Source organism: Rhinolophus ferrumequinum, chromosome 12 (genome assembly GCF_004115265.2).
Source record: "Rhinolophus ferrumequinum isolate MPI-CBG mRhiFer1 chromosome 12, mRhiFer1_v1.p, whole genome shotgun sequence".
Classification (NCBI taxonomy): domain Eukaryota; kingdom Metazoa; phylum Chordata; class Mammalia; order Chiroptera; family Rhinolophidae; genus Rhinolophus; species Rhinolophus ferrumequinum.
In genome coordinates, this window is record NC_046295.1 from 32,731,967 (window position 1) to 32,756,753 (window position 24,787).

General features: G+C 34.8%; 1 protein-coding gene across 1 annotated transcript in view; it reads left to right on the plus strand.

The window, feature by feature from the left end:
- The window catches only part of RFX3 (regulatory factor X3), a 258,294-nt gene that overhangs the window by 91,835 nt on the left and 141,672 nt on the right, over positions 1 to 24,787 (plus strand). The window contains exon 3 of the mRNA XM_033123755.1: positions 23,466 to 23,590. Within this exon, the coding sequence (XP_032979646.1) occupies positions 23,474 to 23,590 (117 nt within the window). The 5' untranslated portion in view covers positions 23,466 to 23,473. The remainder of the gene's footprint in view (positions 1 to 23,465; positions 23,591 to 24,787) is intronic.

The window sequence follows — 24,787 nt, forward strand, 5'->3', positions numbered from 1 at the left end:
ACGGGATACAGTGATGTAGCTGAAAGACTGAACTCTGCAGTTAGTTTGGGGGAAAATAGAAATCAAATTCCTGATCACTTAGTGGTTAAAGTGAACTTGGACAAGTCTCTTAAGCTTCTTGCTTCAATTTCTTCACCTGCAAAATACAGTTATTAATAAAAATGTCTATATTATGTTTTCATAGGACTGTTGTGAGGATCAAGTAAAATAATGTATGTAAAAATACTTGGCAAGTAGTAAAGCTTAGCTAAATATTTGATGATGGTGATGATTTATGACTACACTCAGCCGTTTTAGTTTTCTTACTTTGCTCTGGGCTTCTGTTTTCAGGTTTCTGATATTTTTTGCTAGGTGTTAGGATCAGTGAACCATGGAATGTCCCATTAATATTCTACCTATGCATGAGTGTTTTCCTGGCCTTTATCCTTCTCCCAGTGGTGAAAAGTCCTAGTTGATACAGTTCATTGTAAAAATCGCAAAAAAGGCATCACACGTGCTGAGAGCTTTAATGGATGGAGGCTGACCGGCAGCCCAGAGGAACCAGCGGCGCTGTGAGTGCCGTGTGCTTTCTGCCTTGTCCAGCTAGTCTCACTCATTGCCTTTATGTGACATCATGACAAGTGTCCTCGTCACTTTGAGTGTGAAGAAAAAGGGACTGTATGGTATAAGGGGAAGAGAAAGGTGGTTTTATAAATGCTGAGGTTATGGGTGAAGTTTTAGTTATGTCAGTTATATTAAAGGTACAGAAAATCTGCTCACCTATTTCTCAAAACAATAGAACAAAGTAAGTCAGACTTATTTGATATTTTATTACTATATTGATTTAGGTGCATGCTCCTTCAGCCCAGCTGTGGAGGCTTTGTTGTCACTGTCAGGAAGACAGGGCATACATTACAGATAGTAGGTTTTATTAAAATATGAAATTTTGGAGATACTGAAAATATACTTGTTCTACCTTATCCTGTAGAACGCATAAGAGACACCTGAAATTACTTTAATTAAAAAAAAAAACTTGTCCTTTTGATATTTGGAAGAAATTATAAAGTATAATTATATCAATTTGGTATTCTTTACAATTTCATAGTACAGCATCTATTTTTGTGCTTTTAGTAATGTATGCAGCGTTGAAAGCATTGAAGTTGCATAAAATAAAAAATGTGAAATGTGTTCCACATTTATTTTGTTTTCTTATACCAAATGGAATGTGTTCAAGTGGAATACTGCTGAATGCTGCCTTTTATCCATTTAAAGACAAATTTAGAAAGAAATGTTTTAAGAATTATGGCATTTTTAATTTTTTAAAAATTATAATACTTAAATCCACTAATTCTCATAGAATGGAGCGCATTAGAAGGAATAGTTGAAGGCAGCAGGATAGCCCTAATGTGGAACTTTAGTATCATCTCATATGTGATAGTATTAAGTTTGTTGGTTGATCCCCAAACACTCTGTGTAATAGAAAATTTTTCATTAGATCATTGTCTCTTGCTTTGGAAAGAAATTGCCCCAGCTTTATTTTGACATTTGGTTTCAAATAACTTCTAAGCCCTTTTTTTTTGAAACACATGAATAAAACCAACCCTGTTGAGAAAAGTGAGACATTGGCAATTAAATAACTTGCCCAATATTGTGGCTATTAGGTGTGGCAAAGCCAGAGTATGACCTCAGGCAATGTGGATAGATAATTCACTACTCTCAATTATTTATACTACTGTGTTTCCCCAAAAATAAAATCTAGCTGGACAATCAACTCTAATGTGTCTTTTGGAGCAAAAATTAATATAAGACCTGGTCTTATTTTAGTATAATATAAGACTGGGTATAATATAATATAATATGTAACATAATGTATAATAGAATACAAAAGACCGGGTCTTATGTTAATTTTTGCTCCAAAAACTGCATTAGAGCTGATTGTCCAGCTAGGTCTTATTTTCGGGGAAACACCGTATGTGTGAAAATATAGAAAATTTACATATAAAGTACAAATGCTCACACTAATTAGGCACAGGCCAAGAAATGTGCCCTTCCATTTTATAAAATCTTACCTGCTTTTATTAGGTGAAAATAGACATTTGAGGAACTCAGATATTGCCTTATTGATGTATCTCTGTTTTATTCTTTCAGTGGTTACTATGTGGTTTATAGTATGCTTCTTTAACTTATTACAGACTACCTTCCTATAATATTACTATACCACTTCATATGTAATATAAGAAAAGCCAGTGATTCTCATCAGCAGTCAGGGCAATGGGATGGAGGACCATACTGGATCACGTTGGGTATATGTGTCGGAATTTTGAAAAATGCCTCACTTCAGATGCCCTCCTGTTCTTGTTCTTTCCATAGGAACATTGACAACCAGCACCCTTTCATTTTCTGGATGAGAAAACTGAGGCTCAGGCTAAAGTGACTTTAGTAAATGGCAGAATCAGGCCGAACATAGCATGATGTAAGGAATACGGATCTTAAAGACCACTAGACCTAGATTCGAATTTTAGCACTATTGCTTGCTAGGTATGTGACCCTGAACAGGTTATTTAACAACTCACTTTTACGCCTAAAATATGGATAATAATTACCTCTTTGGGTTGTTGTCCTATGTATTCATATAGTATTTTTTTGCTATCTTGGTTGTCAGAATTAAATGGAATAGTATTTACAAAGTGCCTAGTTAAATTGCATGGCACATTGTAGGACTTCAAAAGCTTATGGAAGGTATTGCCTGACTCCCAAGTAAGTGCTTTTAGTTTACTTTCATAGTCAATTTTCTCTTCAAACTTTATTCTGTCTTTTAGACCTAGAAACGTTTGTATATGTTTCAAAGAAGAAATAGTTAACATAGATGAGGTTACTATGAGTGAGTATGATAATTAAACCAAATATGTTCAGAGTTTGAGGGAGAGCGAGGCAGTGAATAAAGCTCTGGGAAGGCTAGAGGCTGGGACAGTCAGGGACATTACACCCTATCTTCTGGAACTTGCTAGAAAGAGAGAGTTTGAAAAGTCAGCACTGATGTGGTATGAGGGAGAACATCATCTTGGATCTCACTGTGTTGCATTTGCAAAGAGGCTGTTCTTATTATGGGACCAGAATTTAGGTAAATGAGAAGGAGGAGCTGGGACGATAGAATTGAAAGTCATTATAATATACAAGTGAATGTTGAAGAAGCAAAATATCTGAGGGACAGTGTGCAGAATGGAACACCGAAGGACCAGGAGGTGTCTTAGGAGAATAGTCCTTGTTAGGGGGAGAAAAAAGAAGAGGCAGAGAGTGACATTAATGCTTTCCTCATCTTGCCGTCTTTTTCCAGCATCTAACAACAGTGGCCTGCATTCAGAGAGTGAACATTTATTGAGTTTATAGTGGATGTAGGTGACGAGCATAATTTATTAGTTTTATTCTTAAATAGATCAGGAAATGTTATCGTGCCTCTTAAAATGCTATCTAATGCAACATGCAGTAAGACAGCAAATACGTCTTTGAGTTTTTCAAACTAGTATGTATAATGAATACTAAAGAAGTCCATGGTGTTTTTAAACCTCTCACTGACTTTGTGGGACCATGATTTTACTCTTAGGAGTGCCATTCTCCCAATGGTTGACAATTTCAAATGTGAAACCCAAACTTTACTTGGCATTAACTTGAAAATATTAAAAACAACAAAAAATTATAAGCAGACTGGAGTATGGCAGGAACATAGATTTTATAATGAGATGATCGAGTTCTTTGTGGGTCCTGGTGGTGTCTTTTGCTATTGGTGAAAATTTGGTAAAATACTTGGGTTTTTCTGGATCTCAGGGTCCATTTTATAAAGTAGAGAGAAATATTTTAAGAGTTTGTTGTGAGAATTAAAGTATTATGTTTAGTGGTAGGTGCTCAATAAATGGTAGCTTTTTTTTTTTTTTTTTTTTTTTTTTTTTTTTTTTTTAATTGGATGTAGCTGAAGAGCTGAAGATGGAAGAAAACAATTGTGATTATTGGGAGAATCTTTTAGGTGCCAAACCACCCTTACCTTTCTTCATGTCATCTAGGTGGAGGGTATCTTTTTTCTCCCCCTCTATTTCTTGATTTATTTCTTAATATTCATCCGCCCACTCTGAGATACCATACAAAAAAGCATAGAAAGTGTTTCATTTACAGCCTTACTTATAGTTGCCAAGAGAACTGAGCTCATCTTTGCTCCAGCGATTTTGACTCTGAAGGCGTTCAGTGGTGAACTGTTAGGCTACACATTCAGGAAACATTTGGTCTTGTCTTCAAAGCAAGAAGAAAGGGAAGCAGGGATGAATTTTTCAAAGAAACTGTGTCTAGGATAGTTTTAGATAACATTCTCTATTGAGGGTTCTTTTTTTCCCCCCAAAGTTAAATGTATACATGAGTAAGAGCATAATTAAATACTGAAAGTGGACCATTTAAAAATAAAAGGAAAAGCGTTCACTCCTGAGCAACTAAAACAAATCATAAACTATTATACGATATCCCTAAAATATTAAATTCACTCCCATGTAAAAAATAATTTGATTATATATTCTTTGGTAGGAACATAAATCTCCTAAATTATGAATTGTTAGTTATTGTTGAGTCTTCTTCATAATATTTTTAAAAATAATTTATTGGGTAAATAATTTATTTGTTAAATAAAGAGTACACTTAAAAAGTTCTTCTTGGTATGTGTTATGTTACGCTTTAACAAAAATTTTAATAACATTCACCTAAAAAGATGTAGATGTTTCTATTTTAGGAAAGTACTCTGTAGGAGAAAAGGTGGTAGCTGACAAAAATTTTGAGATTGCTGTAAAGTGACAAATTTTGTAGAAATTTATGTATTTTATTTTTTTCTGAATGAAAGATTTCTTTGAGTTTTTGTGTTTTTTTCCTTGTTAAACAGATAAATTTTCATGTAAATAAAACCTTTGCATTAAGAACCAACTTTAGAAGTGCCATTTTTAGATTCATCAATATAAAACATCAGATCTTATTTTTTTAAACAAATTGCCCTATTTTCTATACTTACTGATTTTTATTCAACTCACATTTAACAATAGACACAAATACTCAGCATTGGTAATAGCTTTATTAATATTCAATTTGGAAGAAAACTGAATTTAACAGTGAAATTGTCAGCAACAATAATAAAAAAGGAAGAAATTTACAATTTTTTTCTGGAACTGCAAAGATACTATAAAATTTCCTCTCTTTCTAAAAACAAGTTTGTTATCACATTGGCATGTCTTTTATGACTTTTCCCTCAATATATTTACCTTAGGCAAAGGAAAAGAGAGCAAAATGAATTCATAAATCTTTCCTTATTAAGTTGTTGGAAGCCTCTGCTTCTTTTACCATTATACTCTAATTACGATTTAAAAATAAAGTGGAGTTACCTTGGAGTTGTGTTAAGAGCTAAATTTCTGTAATTTATGATAACTCTAGTAAAGTGGTAAAGAGCTTCATTGTGGAGATTCAAACAGATAGCCGCTGGCCCACACCATGACTCAAGGTCATTACCTTAAAGGTCCTGTCCAACCTCAGAGTCTCTGAGACTACATTGATCTGCACGTAGCCACATGAAGTGAAGTAATACAACATGACTATTGTTGACCTTTAGTGGTCTTACTATAAAGTGGTTCTGTTGTAGTCTGGAAAGTATAACAGGAGTATTCAGCACTGGTGATCTGATTTCACAGTAAGCTTTGTTTTTGTTTTTCATTTACAGTTGATATTCAGTATTATTTTGTCTTAATTTCAGGTGTACAGCAGAGTGGTTAAACATTTATATAATTTACAGAGTGATCCCCCTGATAAATCTATTACCCGCCTGGCAGTATACATAGTTATTACAATGTTATTGACTATATTCCCTATGATGTACGTTATATCCATGTGACTATTCTGTAACTGCCAGTTTGTACTTCTTAATCCCTTCACCTTTTTCATCCAGCTCCCCAAGCCCCCCATCTGGCAACTATCAGTTTGTTCTCTGTAGCTCCTCGTCTCTTTCTGTTTTGTTGGTTTATTTTGTTCTTTAGATTCCACATATAAGTGAAATTATATAATATTTGTCTTTCTCTGACTTATTTCGCTTAGTGTAATACCCTCTAGATGCATCCATGTTGTGGTAAATTGTAAGATTTGATTCTTTTTTATGGCTGAGTAATATTCCATACATATACTACATCTTCATTATCCAATCGTTTGTTGATGGGCACTTAGACTGCTTCCATGTCTTCACTATTATAAATAATGCTGCAGTGAACATAGGGTTGCATATATTTTTTTGAATTGGTGTTTTATTTCTTTGGATAAATACCCAGAAGTGGAATTGCTGGGTCATAAAGTAGTTATATTTTTAATTTATTGAGGAACCTCCATAATGTTTTCCATAGTGGATGCATTAATTTGCAGGTGTACCGACAGTGCACGAGGGTTCCCTTTTCTTCACATCCTCGCCAACACTTGTTCTTTGTTGATTTATTGATGATAGCCATTCTGATAATTATGAGGTGATATCTCATTGTGGTTTTAATTTGCATTTCTCTGATGATTAGCAACTATCTGTATGTTCTCTTTGGAGAAATGTCTGTCAGGTCCTCAGCTCATTTTTTTTTTTATTAGATTTTATTTTTTTGTGTTAAGTTGTATGAGTTCGTCATAAATTTTAGATATTAACCCCTTTTTAGATGTATCATTGGCAAACATCTTCTCCCAACCTGTAGGTTGTTGTTTTGTTTTGTTGATGATTTCCTTTGCTATGTAAAATCTTTTTTAGTTTTCATGTATTCCCGTTAGTTTATTTTTTCTTTTGTTTCCCTTGCCCAAGGAGATAGACCAGAAAAAATATTACTAAGAAGCGGTGTCAGTGAGTTTACTGCCTATGTTTTCTTCTAGAAGTTTTATGGTTTGGGGTCTTATATTTACGTCCTTAATCCATTTTGGTTTATTCTTGTATATGACCTAAGAAGGTGGTTGGTCTAGTTTCATGTTTTTTTGCATGTATCGGTCCATTTTTCCAACACCATTTATTGAATAGAGTGTCTTTACTCCATTGTATATTCTTACCTCCTTTGTCATAGATTAATTGATCATATAAGCATGGGTTTATTTCTGGGCTCTCTATTCTGTTTCATTGATCTATGTGTCTGTTTTTAGCCAGTAGCATGCTGTTTTGATTACTATAACTTTGTAGGATAGTTTGATATCAGGTAGTGTGGTAACTCTAATTTTGCTCTTCTTTCTCAAGATTGCTCTGGCTATTCAGGGTCTTTTGTGGTTCCATATAAATTTTAGGATTATTTGTTCTAGTTCTTTGAAAAATGTCTCTGGTGTTTTGATAGGGATTGCATTAAATCAATGGATTGCTTTGGATAGTATGGACATTTTAACAATGTTAGTTCTTCCTATCCATGAGCACAGTACGAGTATATGCTTCCATTTATTTGTGTTTTTTTCAGTTTCTTTCTTCAATACCTTACAATTTTCTGAGTACAAATCTTTTACCTCCTTGGTTAAATTTATTCCTAAGGTGTTCAATTTTTCTTTATGCAATTGTAAATGGGATTATTTCTCTTTCTGATAGCTCATTATTGGTGTATAAAAGTGCAACCAGCTTCTGAATATTAATTTTGTATCCTGCTACTTCACTGAATTCATTTATCAGTTCTAATAGTTTTTTTTAGTGGAATCTTTAAGGTTCTCTCTATATGGTATCATGTCATGTACAAATAATGACAGTTTTACTTCTTTCTCATTTGGATGCCTTTTATTCTTTTTTTTTTTTTTTCGGTCTGACTTCTGTGGCTAGGACTTCTAATACTGTGTTGAATAAAAGTGGTAAAAGTGGTTATCCTTGTTTTGTTCCTGATCTTAAGGAAAATACTTTTAGCTTTTCCTTCTTAAATATGATGTTAGCTGTGGGTTTATCATATATGGCTTTTTTTATGTTGAGCTATGTTTCCTCTACTAGACTTCGTTTTGAGACACCAAATACTTTGGTCATGTGGCTTAGATATAAGTATTGAAAAGCAGTTTAGCTGTTATTACTGATGCCTATAAAGATTGAAATGGAGTGACTGTAAGATCAAGCCTATGAATAATGTCAAAATAGTTAAGAGGTACAAAAATAATTTCAGAGAAAAGAAATAAGCTGCATTGCTGACTCAGTGTACATATTTCGAGCAATTTGGGGGGCCATTTTGTGGCTACTATTTAACTATGTGCCTGATTAGGTTTTTATACTTTAGCCTATTTATAAAATGTCTAGTGTTGTCTTAATTGAAAAGAATGTATCATCAAATGTTGAGTAAAGTTTTAAAGAAAGGGAATGGAATTTTCACATGTCAATAACCTTTTAGTTGAATTTAGAAAACACCATTCTTGTAAATCTGTTTGGTGTGAAAAATGACTCCATGGAACCATGAGAAATAATCAGCCCATATTTGTATATGGTTTTGAATATAATATGTAAATGTTAGCTTACTATTTTGGTACAAGAAAATCACTTATATTACCTTCATTAGAAAGTTATGTGGAAAATATGATTTTTTGAGTAGGTTTTATTGGAAGGTCTTTATTCCACCTTGCTTTAATAACCTTTACTATCGCAGAGGTACTACTTCTATGCATATCAGGTGTGGACAACATGTGAGCTAATAAAAACCAACCATATACATCAGATGATTGAGGATATCAAGCAATATGATTGGTTTCAGAGTTACATTTGTAGAAAACAGTTTTTAAATCTTTTTAAAAGAAAGCATGAATATAACATGTAAGAGGTAATTGCAAAACATTTTAACATGGATAAGTAGCACAGGTTGTAGAAAGCTTGTAAACCTGACATCTAAAACTCATTCCCTTTTGAGTATTTCATGCTGTTTGACAGTGAAAAGTACACCTTGCAAAAGCTGTTACACAAACCATTACATTTAAAAGGTTTCCGTCTCACACCCCAAAATTACACTTACTTGCTGTAAATGAAAATTCAAAAAAATGTTCCTGGTTTATTTTGATGGCAATTACTGTGGTGTTGAATTTTACGGCCCCCCCACCCCACCCCCCATCCTGGCAAACTAGAAATTAGTCTTTCTGGTTTCTTTATTTCAGTGTTAACACAGTTAGTTAGTTTGTTTATTATAGGTTACATACGGAGATGATGAAATAAAAATTTCTGAGCCTGAAACACTCAGATATTCTATATAATAACAAAATACTGAACCTAGAACACCAAGATGCACCGTGCATCTGAGGAAAACAATTTTACAACTTGATCCAGAATCCTCATAGAATATAAAATCCTGTGAACCATTTTAATTCATATCTCCCTGCACACCGAGAGTTTGCCTTACTTGCAATCTTGTTAAACACCCTGAAGCACAGTGCCTTATTCATTTATGTGCGAAAGAAACTTGGAAACATCTAAGAGACCCTCTTATTTTAGGATTGCATTTTCCATGTTATGAGTATTTCCTACATTGTGTAAGAAGCACTTTGAGCTTCTGGCAGGCCTTCCTACTTCTGTTTGAGTGCCTTCTTGTCTTATTTATAAACCAGAGTCTGTTAGAAAGACCTATTGACCGGGTATTCAGAGTTCTGAGTTCTAATGCAATAATGATACTAACTTAATGGATATATTTGGTTTATTGGTCTCAGATTCCCTGTGAAATGGGAGTCTGAACTACATTATCTGCTGGATACTTTTTAACTTTAAAATGCTGTGCTATTGGGAACTAGGCCAATTATCTGAAAACCTACTATACATGCCTCCCCACTGCAAAACAAACTTGAGTGGTCGATTTACTGAATGGATAGTTCTTCTAAAAGCAGTTAAATGAAATTTAAATTCACTGGCTGGTTGTTTTGTTAAATTTACCAAGTACTCTGATTTATCAATTTGCCTAAGAACCAGTTTCCAGAATTATCAACTGTGCCAACTATGTTTCTGTTAACTACATATAAAGTTTATCACAAACCACAGTGCGTAGAACAGTTGCAAAGCTTTTGAAATTTTTGATGAGAAGTATTAATTAATTTTAATTTGGTTTTAATTTTTACATAGCAATTTCACTACAGACATTTTGAAATAGAAATATTTATCAGTCCAACTCAGCTGAGTGCCAAATTTGTCATTGGTATTTCGTATACTGATTGCCTTTCAGTTGCTTAAAACAGAAGCAACATATTCATCTAGAACTGGTTAACCAATTTGTGAATTAAGGGAGATTTAGAGTGCATTTAATGGATGAAAAATGTGTTGAAAGAAAAAAACCTTCCTTATTATCATTTATAAACTCCATGGCATTCAAGATATGCACAGCCCTTTGATTTAGAATAAACAGATTCTCATTCTCAAAAGTCATTGGCCCAGAAAGTGGCAAAATTCCAGAATATAGTTATATAGTAGGCTGCAGTGCTGACTTAGAATAAAATTTCAGGTAAATTTAAATCTTGAACTCATCAACGTAAGCATCAAAGTATCTTCATAGGCCCTTTAAAACTGTTTCATTCAATACAAATCATGTCAACAATATAAATGGTTAAAAGAAAAGAGTTTTCAGTAAATTGGTCCATTGGTCAAATTAGCCATATGGCAAAATGATTCTTAGCAAGTTGATTTTTAGCAAAGTAGATGTAGTGTTATCAGACCCTCATGCCAAGGGTGGGGGACAATGAAGCTGTAATGGGAGAGTTCTACTGTCTTTGGAATTAGAGTGTTTTTCCTAAGCCACACCTTATAGCCACAGTTGGACCCATGTGGAAGGACTTCTGCTCTGTGTGTATTTGTGTATGTGTGTGTGTGACAAAGAGAGAAAGAGAGAGAGAGAGAGAGAGAGAGAGAGAGAGAGAGAGAGCGAGAGCGCGCGCGCGCGCTACAACACAGACTTTCTGAGATACTGAAAAAATACAACAAAAGGTCAGGGTGAAAATTGAGGAATATTTACTTTTCTCTGCTCTTCTTATCACTGTAGCAAAGTATGTCCCACGTGAATATTTGACTGAAGTAACATGGTGAGTAGATCAAGGTATATGAAGAATTACTTGGCACGTATCAAGGAAAGATGACCCTGTGCTCAATCAAGAATAATTGTGGTAATTGGACTAGAGGACTATTTCGAGCATTTCTTTGGGGCTTAGTTTCCCTGAAAACCCTCTTTGGTTTGTAACTTTCTTTAAAGATCTGCTTCTCGATTAGTGCCTTTCATTGCAGTGCCATTAGGTAGTAGGGTTAAAGACGTTTCTCTTGGAGTTACTGAAGACGGTATGTGACTGCATGTAAAGGCCCAGAAGCAACAATGCCTGGTGCTTGGGCCAGAGACACTGAAACCGCCTGTTTAGTGAATTGACTAGTTGAGACTGTCCCACTTTTTGGCACGTGAGGAGTTTCAGCCAGTCATTTCTGTTCTGTTAGAAGTGGAATCGATGGTGAGCACTTAAGAGCTCAACTCTGAGATTTTAGAAAGAAAAGATACTGTACTTTTTAAACATTTTCTGAGCTCTGATTCAAATTCCAACAAACCTATCTGTGTTGATGCCTCAGCAAAAGTATGCAGAACCCACATGATTCAGAATTTGTATTAATCTTTTTTTGAGATCTACAGAATAGAACAGGCAGCAATCGTGTCAGGTACTCTGCATTGCTGTAAATGAAATGAAGATGTTTTTAAAAGGATAACATGTGGAAAATTAGTAACTGGGTTAAAAATTACAAGATGTCTAATTCCTATAATGTCGAGGATTAAACATGTAGAAAAGACTGCTATTTTAGACAGGACTCCACCATGGTTGGTCTGTAAAACATTTAAATTGTCATATTATAAGCCTAATACAACATGGAAAAGAAAGAAAAAAAAAACAAATTTTTGCTCTTGAAATCAAAAAGATGATGGTATAGTATATTCAAGTCCTCCCTCTGACCATTTCTAGCTATGTGACCTTGGAGTGCATACCGTTATTTAAGCTTTGGGCCTAACTCTTCTCATCCATCAAAATGGGGTAGGAATAGTACCTACCGCACAGGATTTCTGGACAGATGAAATAATACATGTAAAATCCTTACATACATGTGTTAACTAAGTTGTAACTAGAGGCTTCTTGAAATACCTTTTTTTTTATATGTGAAAAGTTTCAATGATTTTTAAGTTTAAGAGAACCTAGAAGAATGTCAGTTGAATGTGGCCAAGCTCACATAAATTTCAAGTAGTTAATTAATGATGAGATTAGGACAATTGCTATTAGGCTAATTGTGTACTCTTAGCATTTCAGCTATGCAAGTTCAAGATCTCGGAGTGCTTCTGTGTCATAAAAACAAAGGCAGCATGTCAGGCCACCTTTTCTAAGATGACATGACTAGAGCATTGGATCTGAATCCATGATTTAGTGAATCAGGTATACTTAGTAAAGCACAGTAAGTGATGTGTCAGCAGTTCAGAGCAAGAGCTGAAGAATTAGTTTCCTCATTTGAATTTATTTCATCTTTATTTATAATTTCTTTATAAAAAATTATACACAAAATCTGTTGAGGCTTACAAATCTTGAAATATGGGAGTTGTAAAATTCTGCCATAATGGGAATTGAAAGTGAAATCATTTTAGAAAATTAAGAGAAAATATTCATAATGAATAACTTGATTGGAAATGGCTCTAATAAAAATTGTATTAATGCAGACTTTTAAAGTGTTAAATGCTTCTGATACAGCATACTCTAAATAGTAATGTTTCGGCAGGGTCTTAAACTCATTTCCTGTGTAGATTCATTTCTTCATTCACCAAATTAAAGATCCTGTGTGTTAAGCACTGTTGCATATTTGTAGGTGAAAAAGATAAGAATAGTCCAGGTGCTCATGGTGTTTATAATCTGGTTGAAGAGAAAGTTACAATATGATGATTGCTGTGCACTGAATAAAGGTAAGATGCTGTAGGAACACCCAGAAGGAGACCAGCCCCAGACTTGTTAAGAAGAAGGAAAAGCGGTGGTGGTTTGGGAGGCTGAGGAAGTGGCATTTATTCTGAGATCTGAAAGATGAAGTGAAGATGAGAGGAGGTAGGAAGAAAAAATTGTTTCAATCAGAGGGAACTTCTTATTGGAGAACGGAGAGTAGTTCCATATGGCTGGATTATATATACCCTTTGGAAGATGGTAGGCAGGAGCTATACTCTGAAGAGCCTTACAAGCTCTGTTAAGGGATTTGCAGTTTATACGGAGGGCACTGGGACCTATTGTAGAGCATGATCTGATCTCTAGTAAGCTGGAGAGAGGAAGACAAGTGAATGGATATCCTAGACATATTAGGAAGCAGGATCATTGGGTCCCGTGATTGATTCGATTTGGGAGATGAGAGGGAAGAGTTCAGTAATAAAACAGTGATTGTGATGGGGCAGTCACTGTTAATGTATTTACAGGAATAAAGGAAGAGTTCTCTCCCCTGTTTTAGCACCCTGGGAAAACCATAAAAATGTCAGAGGAGGAGGAGGGGCAAATAAAATTCCTTATGTAAAATATGAGTGTGAACACATATAAAACATTACATAATGACAATTGCTTTTAATCATAAAGAACTTACAGTTGATTTTAAGCATATTAAAACCCCAGTTAGGGTATTTACCAGAAACTTGTGAGGTATCCTAAAATAACCCGTTTTAGAAGGAATTATTAATTTTGGAGCCAAGAAAATGCTGCAGAGTGATTTGGAAGGACAGCTATACATGGAGTGCATTACCAATTCCCATAAAATAAGCTCCAAAGGAACAGTGTCTTTAATTCAGTGTAATTGACTTATTTAAAATATTACTGATTTTTAGAGAAAATTCGTTTTTCTGTTACGTTTGTGAGTGTACAGAGCTGGCAAGAATCTTCAGTCTGTTTTAATTTTCACCCTTTGTCCAAGTCCTTATTCCAAGTGTATACGTATACATTTTATAACTAACGTCAATGTAAAAATTCCATTTGATTAATAGCATTATGTTTTACAGCAAGTGTTTCCAGAATTTATGTGTGTATGTATACATATATATAGATTTTTTCAAGTTTATGCACACCCACATTCACTGCATTTGCTAAAAAATGGCAGTAATGAGAATTCAGTTCTTTAGAAAGATACTGTACATTTAAAGTGGGCTACATGGTCTCTATTATTAGCAATGTTATTGTACAGTATTATTTTCCCCTTCTGATGTGTTGATCTCTTTAAACCTGTCATTAGAATAGTTAGGAACTGCACAAGGTTCTATTCTCCACTTTTATAAAAAGGAAAAGAAATTGAGCGGTAGAGAAAAAGAAAAAAAATTTGTGTGGGCAAGAGAATCCAAGAAGACAGTTGTTATTGGAGCCTTTTGTGGTGTTAAGAAAATTAAGAATTCCTGTTCTTGCCTTTACTCCCTGTAAAATCCAAAAGAAATCTTCCTGGGTTGGGGCAACACTATCTGCTTTTTTGCTTTTGTGTTTTTTTTAAGTAATGCTGTCTTTCATGCAAATTTTGCCCTCTCTTTGCTCTCATCCCATATAAACTAGGACTATGGGAGGCCTAGTTGGCAAGCCTATTCTTGTTTATCAACTGAAAACATAAGGTAAGGAGGATACTTGTGTGTGTGGATGAAACCACACTAGTGAGTATATGGGGAAAAGAAAGAAAATATAAGTGTGCAAAGTTTAGAGTATGTAGGAAAAATGAACAGATGACTCCAGGGCTAGTTTAAAAAGAGAATACTTGTTTGCTTTGGTACTAAACACCTAGGTTCCCCACTTATATCCTCTCCGTAATTTCAGATCTTTGGAAGAGGCACCACTGCCCTTACCCGTTTGTATAGAAGAGAGCAGAAATAAAATTCATGTCTTGACTCTGGATTGGAACATAGGGAGTGGCCATTGTCATAGGAATGGATCATATTTGGCATTTAGGGATGTGTATTACCATAGATTTTCTTCTTTCAGCAGAAATTGACAGTGGTCATAGAATTAGCGATAAACCTGTAGATATAATCTCCAGATACATCTTTGAAATATCTCATTCCATTAGACATTGGCCCCTTGAGAGTTCTGAGCCACTTAGGAGACAGACCTCTTGCCTAGCAATTGAGAAGAGCAAAATCTACCTTTACAGATATCTTTGGGAGGACAAGGGCTGCTTTAGGTTACAGAATCTAAGACTGACTTTTTGGAATGGTTCTACATTAAGGTGGGTCTCTGAAGCCCTTGTTGCTTTGACCACCAAGTCCAAGATTAGCTTGAGACCACCCAATGTTTATGGTCATTGGTTTGGGAAAGCCCATATTTCAGGAGTACTTAGGAGTTCCGTCGATGTTATTGTATATCCTCAAAAATTTTTCCAAAGGATGCAATTATATATCTGTGAATATGATTTTATTGTGGGCTATATATTATTCAGCAATCTAATTTTTATGCTTACAATATTATGACTATCTTTCTAGGTTGACTTTTTTAGATCTGTATAGTATTCCATTACAGGGATATAGAATAGAACAATTTATTAGTTCCCCAATTGTGGATATTTTGATTGCTTATTATTGGCTATCATAAGCAATACTTGAGTGAACATTTTTGTATTTGTGTATAACATTATATATACATACACACTCACTTTACTGGGCCCTTGTTTGATTGTTTTTATAGGGCAAATTTAAATTTGAAAGTAAGTTTTTCTGTATTATTTCCTCGTTCATATATAAAATATTTTGTGAACACAAGGTTAGTACAGGTCTCTTTTAACCCATGATATGCTTTCCATATCATTAAAACTTACAGATTTGATGACTTCATAAAAGAGCATATTGATCACGTGCTATAGTACATATTTGCTAGCCATGTGATATTTGTGTCTATTTGTTCAAATTTAGAATTCTTTCTTGGTGCCCAAAGTCTCCCTAGACTACTTTATCTCTTTTAAAGTTCATTTAAGTAAAATAGCCTCACTGCTGCTGCTGTCTGTGCAGGCGACTAGGGTCCAATGATAGGGCGCCATTATTGGAGTTAGACAGAGCTACACTTGAATCCTGGCATTATCTCTGAACAATTCTGTGACCCTGGGCAAGTGACTTAATCTCTAAGCCTTACTTACTATAAAATGGGAATATCTATGTCATGGGTGAAATTAGGGTTAAATGTACACAAAGCATCTATCACATAGTAAGTGCTCAGCAGATGGTAGCTATTCTTATTAATATCTCTAATAATGAAGACGATAATAGGTTTATGGTCAAATGCCCAATGTTCATCATCTTTCGATTCTGTACTAAGAGCTATTATCATTAAATGCCCTATCCAATAGTTTCTAGTCACTCTCAGGAGTGGTTTGAGCTATAGGGAGAAATATGTATAGCTTTGTCCCACAGATTTCGCTAAGAGCCTCTCTGTACATTACATCATTTTGTTCTCAGACCCTTCTTCCAGTAGGAAAGAGTGTAGGATACTTATAGGTTTTTGTTCGTTGGTTTCCTTTTACTTTTATTTCAGCTGTTACCTGAGCACTGCCATTTTTCAGCATATGTCATCTAGTTAAGACTGATTTGCCTATTAATTCATCAACATGAGTGAGAGAAAATGCTGGCATGGTACCAGCAGTAAACTGGACAAGCACTTGCTTCTGTTTTCCCCAAAATTACCTCTGTGCCTGAGGACTGCTTCTGTTGATACCTGGAAGTAAATAACAAATAAATAAATCTTACATCATTTCAGCAGTTTGGCTTCAGTAATATGTTAGTAGATTGTTTTATTTTTAAGTGCTTAGTCCGTTAAGGAAGATATATTAAAATAATTTGATTTGTCTTCTCCAAAGAGAGTTTTTTATGATATATTCTGAGTCAAGGGAAGAATTCGTTGAGAAAACCTTTGTTTGAAAAGTGAAAAAAGTTACCCAGGCAACCTGTGTATGTTACCACTGTGCTGATTAATCATCGACAACATTCATCACTGTCATCAGTTATCACAGGAAGATGACTGCTGAATAGTCTACACTATTATCATTCCATCATTTTTCTACCGATCAATTTAGTACAAAAGATTAACTGTACAGTTATGAGGATTACAACATCAAACCTAAATAAAGAGGCAGAGCTTTAATAATATAGATAATCATGAATTTTCTCATCCCTTCAGTTACTTGATTTATTGATTTGATAAAGCCCTGTGTTTTACATTGAATACATTTTTCACTGAGGTATGTTTTAAATAAAAAACATCTGACTACAGTTTATAGCTTAACTGCTTTCTTTCATTTGTATAAGGTGAAGTTGGGGGAAAAAAAACAAGTCATAGTGTTATACATTTGTAGGCAAATTTATCAGCTCAGTATATTTTTGTCAAAGTTTCAAAAAATTAAATTTATCACATGATTATTTAACCACGTATATGAAATTTCTAAAATGCCTCATTATATTGTACATTAAATATACAATATACAATATATAAATATACAATACATAAATATACAATATATAATGCATAAATATAAATATATAATACATAAATATAAATATACAATACATAAATATACAATATATAACTTCAATATATGACTTCTTTGAAAGTTTCTTAATATTCTTAGTTTTTTAAAAGAATTGGAATAATCTTAATATTTTTCATCATCTTCTCCAGAATAGTCAGAAGTGTATACATTTTATACTAATTTTATGTTCAGGAAAGTATATATATATGCTAGCAAGTTTTTCCCCCCAATATGCACGGTTCATTTTTGTTGTTCAATTTTAATGTGGATTTTAATTGCTATGGGCAATATGTATGTTAATACTTACTTTTCTAAAACTTATTCAAGAATGCTGATTCTTAATCAGAGTATTAGTAATAAAAATTTTATACTGCAAAACTTCAATTATGATTTGTGTGAAAGCACATTAAAGTTAAAAACTCTGTTTCAAAAATAGTAATTTTAAATTATGACAGCTTTTTTCTGTAAGTAGCATTCCTATGCTCTTACTGTTGAAACAGGTTCCTAAGTAAATAATTTATTACTGAACGTCACAGTTTATATTTGATTTATTTTTACTGTACCTATTAAGACTATCATCATAATTTTGGTTAATTTGTTTCAAGTAGGAATTGGAATTTGCATTTTTATTTTTCTATACTAAGCAAAAAGGAAGGAAATAACTGTAGCACTTGAAAATTAAATTACGAGTCTTTATTTTCTATAGTGAATTAAAACCTGTTACCTTCCTCAGTGCAAAAAAAAAAAAGCATAAATACTGTCAATGTAGTAGAACCAAACTTTGCAGACTTTGCTTTTTTGGAGAGCAAATTATTTCAGGATGAAAAACCCCAACAAAAATTAGGTGGATACTACTATTTTTAAGCTAGCCCAGTTATATAGTTCTGTTTGATAAGTAATTGATTAGGTCAGACTATTAAACCATTTAATCTGGCGTGTGCATTGTGTGTGATAAAGGGAATCCAACTGTGAATTTGAGTGTATTAAATAATCTTCAGGAAGTTTTACAAAGAATATTTGAATGCCTTGAAACTTGCAATAACGTATGTTTGTTCCAAACACGTTTGCTTTGCTAGGTTTTGTCCATCAGGTTGAAGAAATGCTAATCTTGCCACATTCAACAGCTCGGTTTTTTTCAATATTCTTTTCCTTCTCCTAGGGGTTAATTAGCCTTCTTTCAAAATGTGGCCTATTTAGCTGTAGATTCGCATGATTCAGCCAGAGCTGGCTGTACAAAGCAGAACCGTTAACAGGCGGGTGTGTCCAACTGCTTAATTAGCCAGAATAAAAAGGTCCTTTGTCAAACAAGCATCTGTTGCTCTTGACACACCTGACAGCCACATTAGGCAAGGATGACTAGACTGAAATTGTGCATGTCTCTCCTGCAAGAATATACAGCTCATTTACATATGGGCTACATCATGGACAAACTGCAGGGGTTTATTTAGCTTATCAAAATGGATTGATGTGACTGCATTTGTGGCTGATAAACAAATATCACTTGAAAGGAAGTTGTGAAGGAACTAAGCTAACCAAATTACTTCCATACATAAACAAAGCACCAGAAACTGCTGCTAGATGAATGGAACCCCTCAAATATACACACAAACCTTTATACTGGGTCTAAAACAAAACCTACAAGTAAAGCATGCTAAGACACTACTTTCATATGATTCTCCTTGCTCTGCAGAAATGTTGGAAAGCTACCAGAATACTCTGAATATGTCAGTGGGCTTAAATGATCTGTTTAGCAAAATTTGGCAGGAGGGTTATATCCCTCAAACATGCTTTAACATTCTAATTGATCTGCTGTTAAATCTGGTCTTCAGAATTAATCAGGTACTTTACATGCCTCTGGAAAAATATCTGTTAGTTGGGTTTTATGATGGCCTCAGTAGAAAGAAGGAGAATACTTCCTAATTTCGATGTCAGAAAGAGAGAGAGGCTATGGCTGTCTATTGTTATTGAAAGCATAGATCAAATATGATGAATTGAAAATCCAGAAGACTGCTGTTCATATCAACAGTCTCTAGCTTTTCACTTGGAACCCCTATCATCATCATACTGCAAAGTAAATATACGTAGCGGTGACATCATGGGCTTTCGGGTCCTACAAACCTAGGTTTGAATTCAGGCTCTTCCCTTACTAGATGTGTGGCTTTTGTTACGTAGAAATAACAACACTTCCATTATAGGAGTCTTCTGAGGATTAAATAATATGTATTTCAAGTACCTAGAATATTGTGGCACCTGGAAAAGACTTGTTAAATAAGAGAACTAATTATGGTTATGACTTTTTGAGCCAATCTCTGGAAGGGATATGATTGAGATCCTCTGAGGGCATAAGGCCTTGGCAAAGAGAACCTCTTCCTTAAAGTTGAGTAAGACAATGAAATCAGAGGAGAATGAGGTTTTGTCTATTAAGGGAAAATGGAGACAAAACTGAGACTAAGTTCTTACCAAGGAGCATGACCCTACATTCCAGGAGCCAAGGAGATTGGATGATGAACCGTAACTTGGGAGTAAACAGATGTTCTGGGATAATTATTGGTTGTCCTGGCTTGGGTTTTGCGTGTCAGTTTTGATGTGGTAGGTACACAGAGCAAGAGGTTGGATGGAAAGTTCTCCGTGACTCTCTAACTTTAAGTTACATAAGCCATTCCCCACCCTATTCTGTAAAGGTTGCTCCTGTTGAATAGTTGGGATGCTTTTCCTTCTTTCTCATTCTGTAAGTTCACCAGTTTGCTTTTCTTTCTCGTTTTACTTCTATCTGTACAATGTCTGTTATGAAACTCAGGACTTCCAACTTGGTCTAGTAGTTTAATGCATGAGCTTTAGTCTTACGTCCAAACCCTCCTTTCCTGCTTCCAGCTGTTTAACTTTGGTTAAATGACTTGGTATCCCTGCGGCCTCAGTTGACTCATCCATAAAATGAAGAAATGAAGTTACACATTTCTGTTAGTTAAAGTGGTCAAAGCTTGGGTATTTGTCCTCTGTCTAAAAGAAGTAATCTAGTATAAATCTTATCAATATTGTCTTAAACACAAAAAGTAATTTTCTATTTTCGATATGGATTTGTAGGACTAAGTTTCTGGTTACCCCAAAAGGTGTCTTGAATTCCAATGCCTGTAGGAGCTGAGCAAATAAATGAGTTGCACCATTAAATAATTTGCCTATAAAACAATATGGGCTCACTTTTTCTACATTTTCAGCTTTCTCAAGAGAATCTGGAAATTTGTTTTTTAACCCAAAGTTTTCTGATATTCAAATGTTGGCAATTAAGAATTTTAATTAGTAGTCACTCTGAGTCTGTCTGTGCAGTCCATAGGATGTCAGTTTCTGAATCTGTGCCTTTTATCTTCTGATAAGCTCTGTCTGGTGGTTTATTTGGAATATTTAGGGATTGCTTTAAAACTACATTTAATTTTTAAAGATACCTCTCATTTAAACATTATATTCTTAATGTTTGGTTTACAACAGTGGATGTCAAAGTATGGGTGATACACCAAAAACGAGTGTGTAGACTGGTCTGCAATACGATGTATGTGCATGTGAGAAAGCCTCGATAAAGCTCCCAGCCAGCATTGGGAGAAATAGGAGGGAGTTTTAGTGTGAGTGACGTCACTAAAAACCTCATCCACCTTTGACAGAGCAGCTGAAACAAGAAGCCATAATTGACCACCCTGACTTCCTCGTTTGTAGACTGCATTGACAAGGCCAGCACTTACCTTGCAGTTGGGAACAGGGCCTAAGAAAACCCCAGTGAAGATGCTATTTAACGTATAGTTCATTCCTCATTCCCTACAGAAAGGCGTCACCTCACTCTCACTAATAGCTCCTCTGCTGTAGCACAAAAGGCATCGACAGTCTATAAATATGTAATGAATCAAAGGTTGCTGGCTTTTGCTTTTTTGGGGGGAGGGAGGTATTTTTGTCCCTCTATAATGGAATAAAGAGGAAGAGGCACAGATTGGATTCCTAATGTTTATATCCCTTCCCCAAATGTCGGGAACCATGGTCTTTCAATTATCTTAATTAGGCAAGAGTTTTATGTAGTGAATATACTTCTCAAACATTTTAAGGTATGTCTGTAGTCTTAATGATAGTACAAAGGGGGGTGAGTGATTCGTGTGTGTGTGTGTGTGTGTGTGTAAATCAGTGCTTTTTTTTTTTTTTTTTTTGATGAGCCACCATTTGGGAGATTTCACATAATAATCTGAATTTTCATCTTTTGGAAAACTGGAAGAACTGGCAGCTACAGCTCAGCCTTCCCACAAATTCACAATTTCCTGGAGCTGAACATTTGCTGACCCAAACAAATGGGATGGTCGCCCCAGCTTCCGTCACATTCTTTCAATTTAAGCCCCTAGGCACCTTCACTCTGTGTATCGAAGTTTCCTCATCTGTAAATGGAGATTATAATCATACCACCACATTGGATTGTTACATGGATTAACTTATTTATGAATTAACATATAAAGTATTTAGAAGAGTCCTTTGCACATGTTAAACAATCAATGTTAGCTGTTAACTGCTATATCTTTGGTATGTGCTAACGTTTGTTGTGCTACTTTAGGGTTTTGACTAACAGAAGAATAAGAATGATCACCTAAAGTGACGCCAGCATAAAGGTCTAGAAAGAAAAATAAGCATAGATTCCAAGTGAAGAGGCCTATTCCCAGGTCTACTCCGGTCACCTTGAACGAGTCTCTTAACCTCTCTGGGAGTTAGTTTCCTCATTTATAAAATAAGAAGAGTAGATTAGATGCCTTCAGAGGTCCATTTCTAAAATTGAATGAGATGATAGAAAAGGTTTAGGGAACAATTGGAAGAGGTCATAGTGCAACAAGAGATGCTGAGAGGGGTTAATTTTCTACTTGAAAGAACTGAATACGCTTTCAGAATTTTCTAAGGAAAATTAATGTTCACTATACTGTTCACAAATTTAAACCATAATGCAGTGTTTTTCTTAGGTTACCAATTAAATATTGTTTTTCTCCCCAATAAAGAAAAATTAGAATTCTGGTGTCTGCTCAATAGCAAAAAGAAAATAATAATAATAATAATAATATTTGTTCTGTTGACTATATATATAGTAAAAGCGAATGTCAAGGCCAGGAGGTCTGAGAAACCATATTTGTTAGCGTACATGCTGCAAAATTTAATGCTGTGTTGGTAGGTCAGGCACATGAGAACTGAAAAATATGCCATTTTCAATTGTGAATGACAAAAGATAATATTTCATGTCTTTGTTTATAAATCTCATTTATGTAATAGTGGTCCAACCCATCTTTCAAAATAGTAAACATTATTGATATTTGGCTCTCTTTATGTCAGAGTGTAATTCAACTTTGATTTTAGTACCGTACCATACCACAGAATGAGAAAATTAGTGAGCTTGATCCTTTGGGTAAATTGAGGGTGTATCGATTGGTTTTTGGATATATATTATTTTTTTTAGGTCAGTGAATAATAAATTTGAAAGTTGGAAAGGACCTTAGAAAGGATTAATTCTAAATTGTACACCTCTGGTGACATCCTGATAGTCTATCAAAGTGTCTAGAAAGTACAGTTTATGACATTTTTATCCAGTTAAGGTTTGTGTTCTGAGAATTGAGTACCTTGACATAATTTGGGGCTATAGTTTATAATGTTGAAACAATTTATAACAGATGAGACCTAAGGAAGGTAAATTTCAATGAAGTTCAACCTTTATAACCTCAAGATAATAAGTACTAATGGGGATTTTAAAAACGTGGACTAGTAATTTTCTATATTTATTTAAAAAGTGGTCAAATATAAATATGCACGGGATAGTATGACAGTGTGTTGGGGTAAGAGGTCTTCAGAGATTTGAAAGTCTCAGTAATCTCAGTATATTAATCTCAGATATTAAAAGTAATATAATATCTGAAAGTGTCAGTAATCTCAGATATTAAAAACAAATGGTGAGATGTAGCTCGTCGTGCAAGGGGAGCATTTTAACCTTAATTTCTGTTGTAATGTATTTCAGAGACCATCATGCAGACATCAGAGACCGGGTCGGACACAGGTTCGACAGTGACTTTACAGACATCTGTGGCTAGTCAAGCAGCAGTGCCTACACAGGTGGTACAACAAGTACCAGTGCAGCAACAGGTAAGGAGCACCTGCTCTTAGAGAAGATGCTGTGCCTTTCGCTGTGTGCTGAGTCTTCAACGTAGCTGTGTCCAAAGGTGATTTGGATTATACTTTCTGGCACAAGGGGCGCTCAGATAGGCCTCGTTCAGTTCTTACGTTAAGCCAACAAATGTTTCTTGAGCATTGTCTACATGTGCTAGGTTCTTTCTGTGCTAGACTGTAGGAAGACAAAGATAAATCCTCAAACTGATCCCTCCTCTGAGAGAGCTGCTTAACTCTCAGGGAGAGAGCATTTGTTCCTGAGTTGACCACTCTAAGTAGGTTTTTCTCCTTCTCTTTTCCCCTCCCTGTTCTTTGTCACAGCTTCCTATTTCTTTCACATTGAAATGTAAGCAATTATATTTTTATATAATAGGATCTCAGTAGTACTTAATGAAGGAAAGGATGAAGGTACCTTACAAGCAGAGATTTTGCTTTTATGATGTTTTAGAAAGTGTGTGGGCATTATGGTGACTGATAAATACTGTTTAATGAAAATTAAATTATTTTAAAGGTCTGGAGATCCAATTCATCCCATTTAAAAAATTGAGAATGAATTCCTCATCACATATTTACTACAGAGTTTATTCATTCTTGATACTTGGCTTGTTTTGGGAAGATACTGACAAAATAATGCTATTTATGCCAGCTAATAGTTTTGCATGTGGATTGTGAACACATTGGCCTGTCATTTCTTCCAAAGAGTAGCGAGAAAATAAGTGAGAAAGATCATGTCGTAAAGTGCTCCCTTGAGACTTGAGATTTGCTTGTAATTTCTTAGTATCCAAGAGAATCTTTAGCAAATTTTGCTCTTACGGTTATGAATAAGTAGGCAGAGGGGGTATCTTCTCCTGAATGATAGAAAGACTCAAGGTTATAGTCTTTCAGGAGGTGAAAGTGGGCGAGGCAGGGAGAGTGCTAGAATCAGGAAGGGTCTTTAACTCTCATGGTAAATAAAGACATATGAAGTCATTTAAGAAAAAATCTTAGGACGCGCCTCCTCCTGATCTCTAACACACATGCACACACATCCTTTCCATCCCGTAATGTTTCTCAGATGCTAGGTTGAACTATATGCAGGTTTTGAACTACAAAAACAATTTCATATGTTTCAACCTCATCGTTATGTTTTAATTTTTTGTAGATCTTTACTCAGTGCTTCCATTCCCATGATAT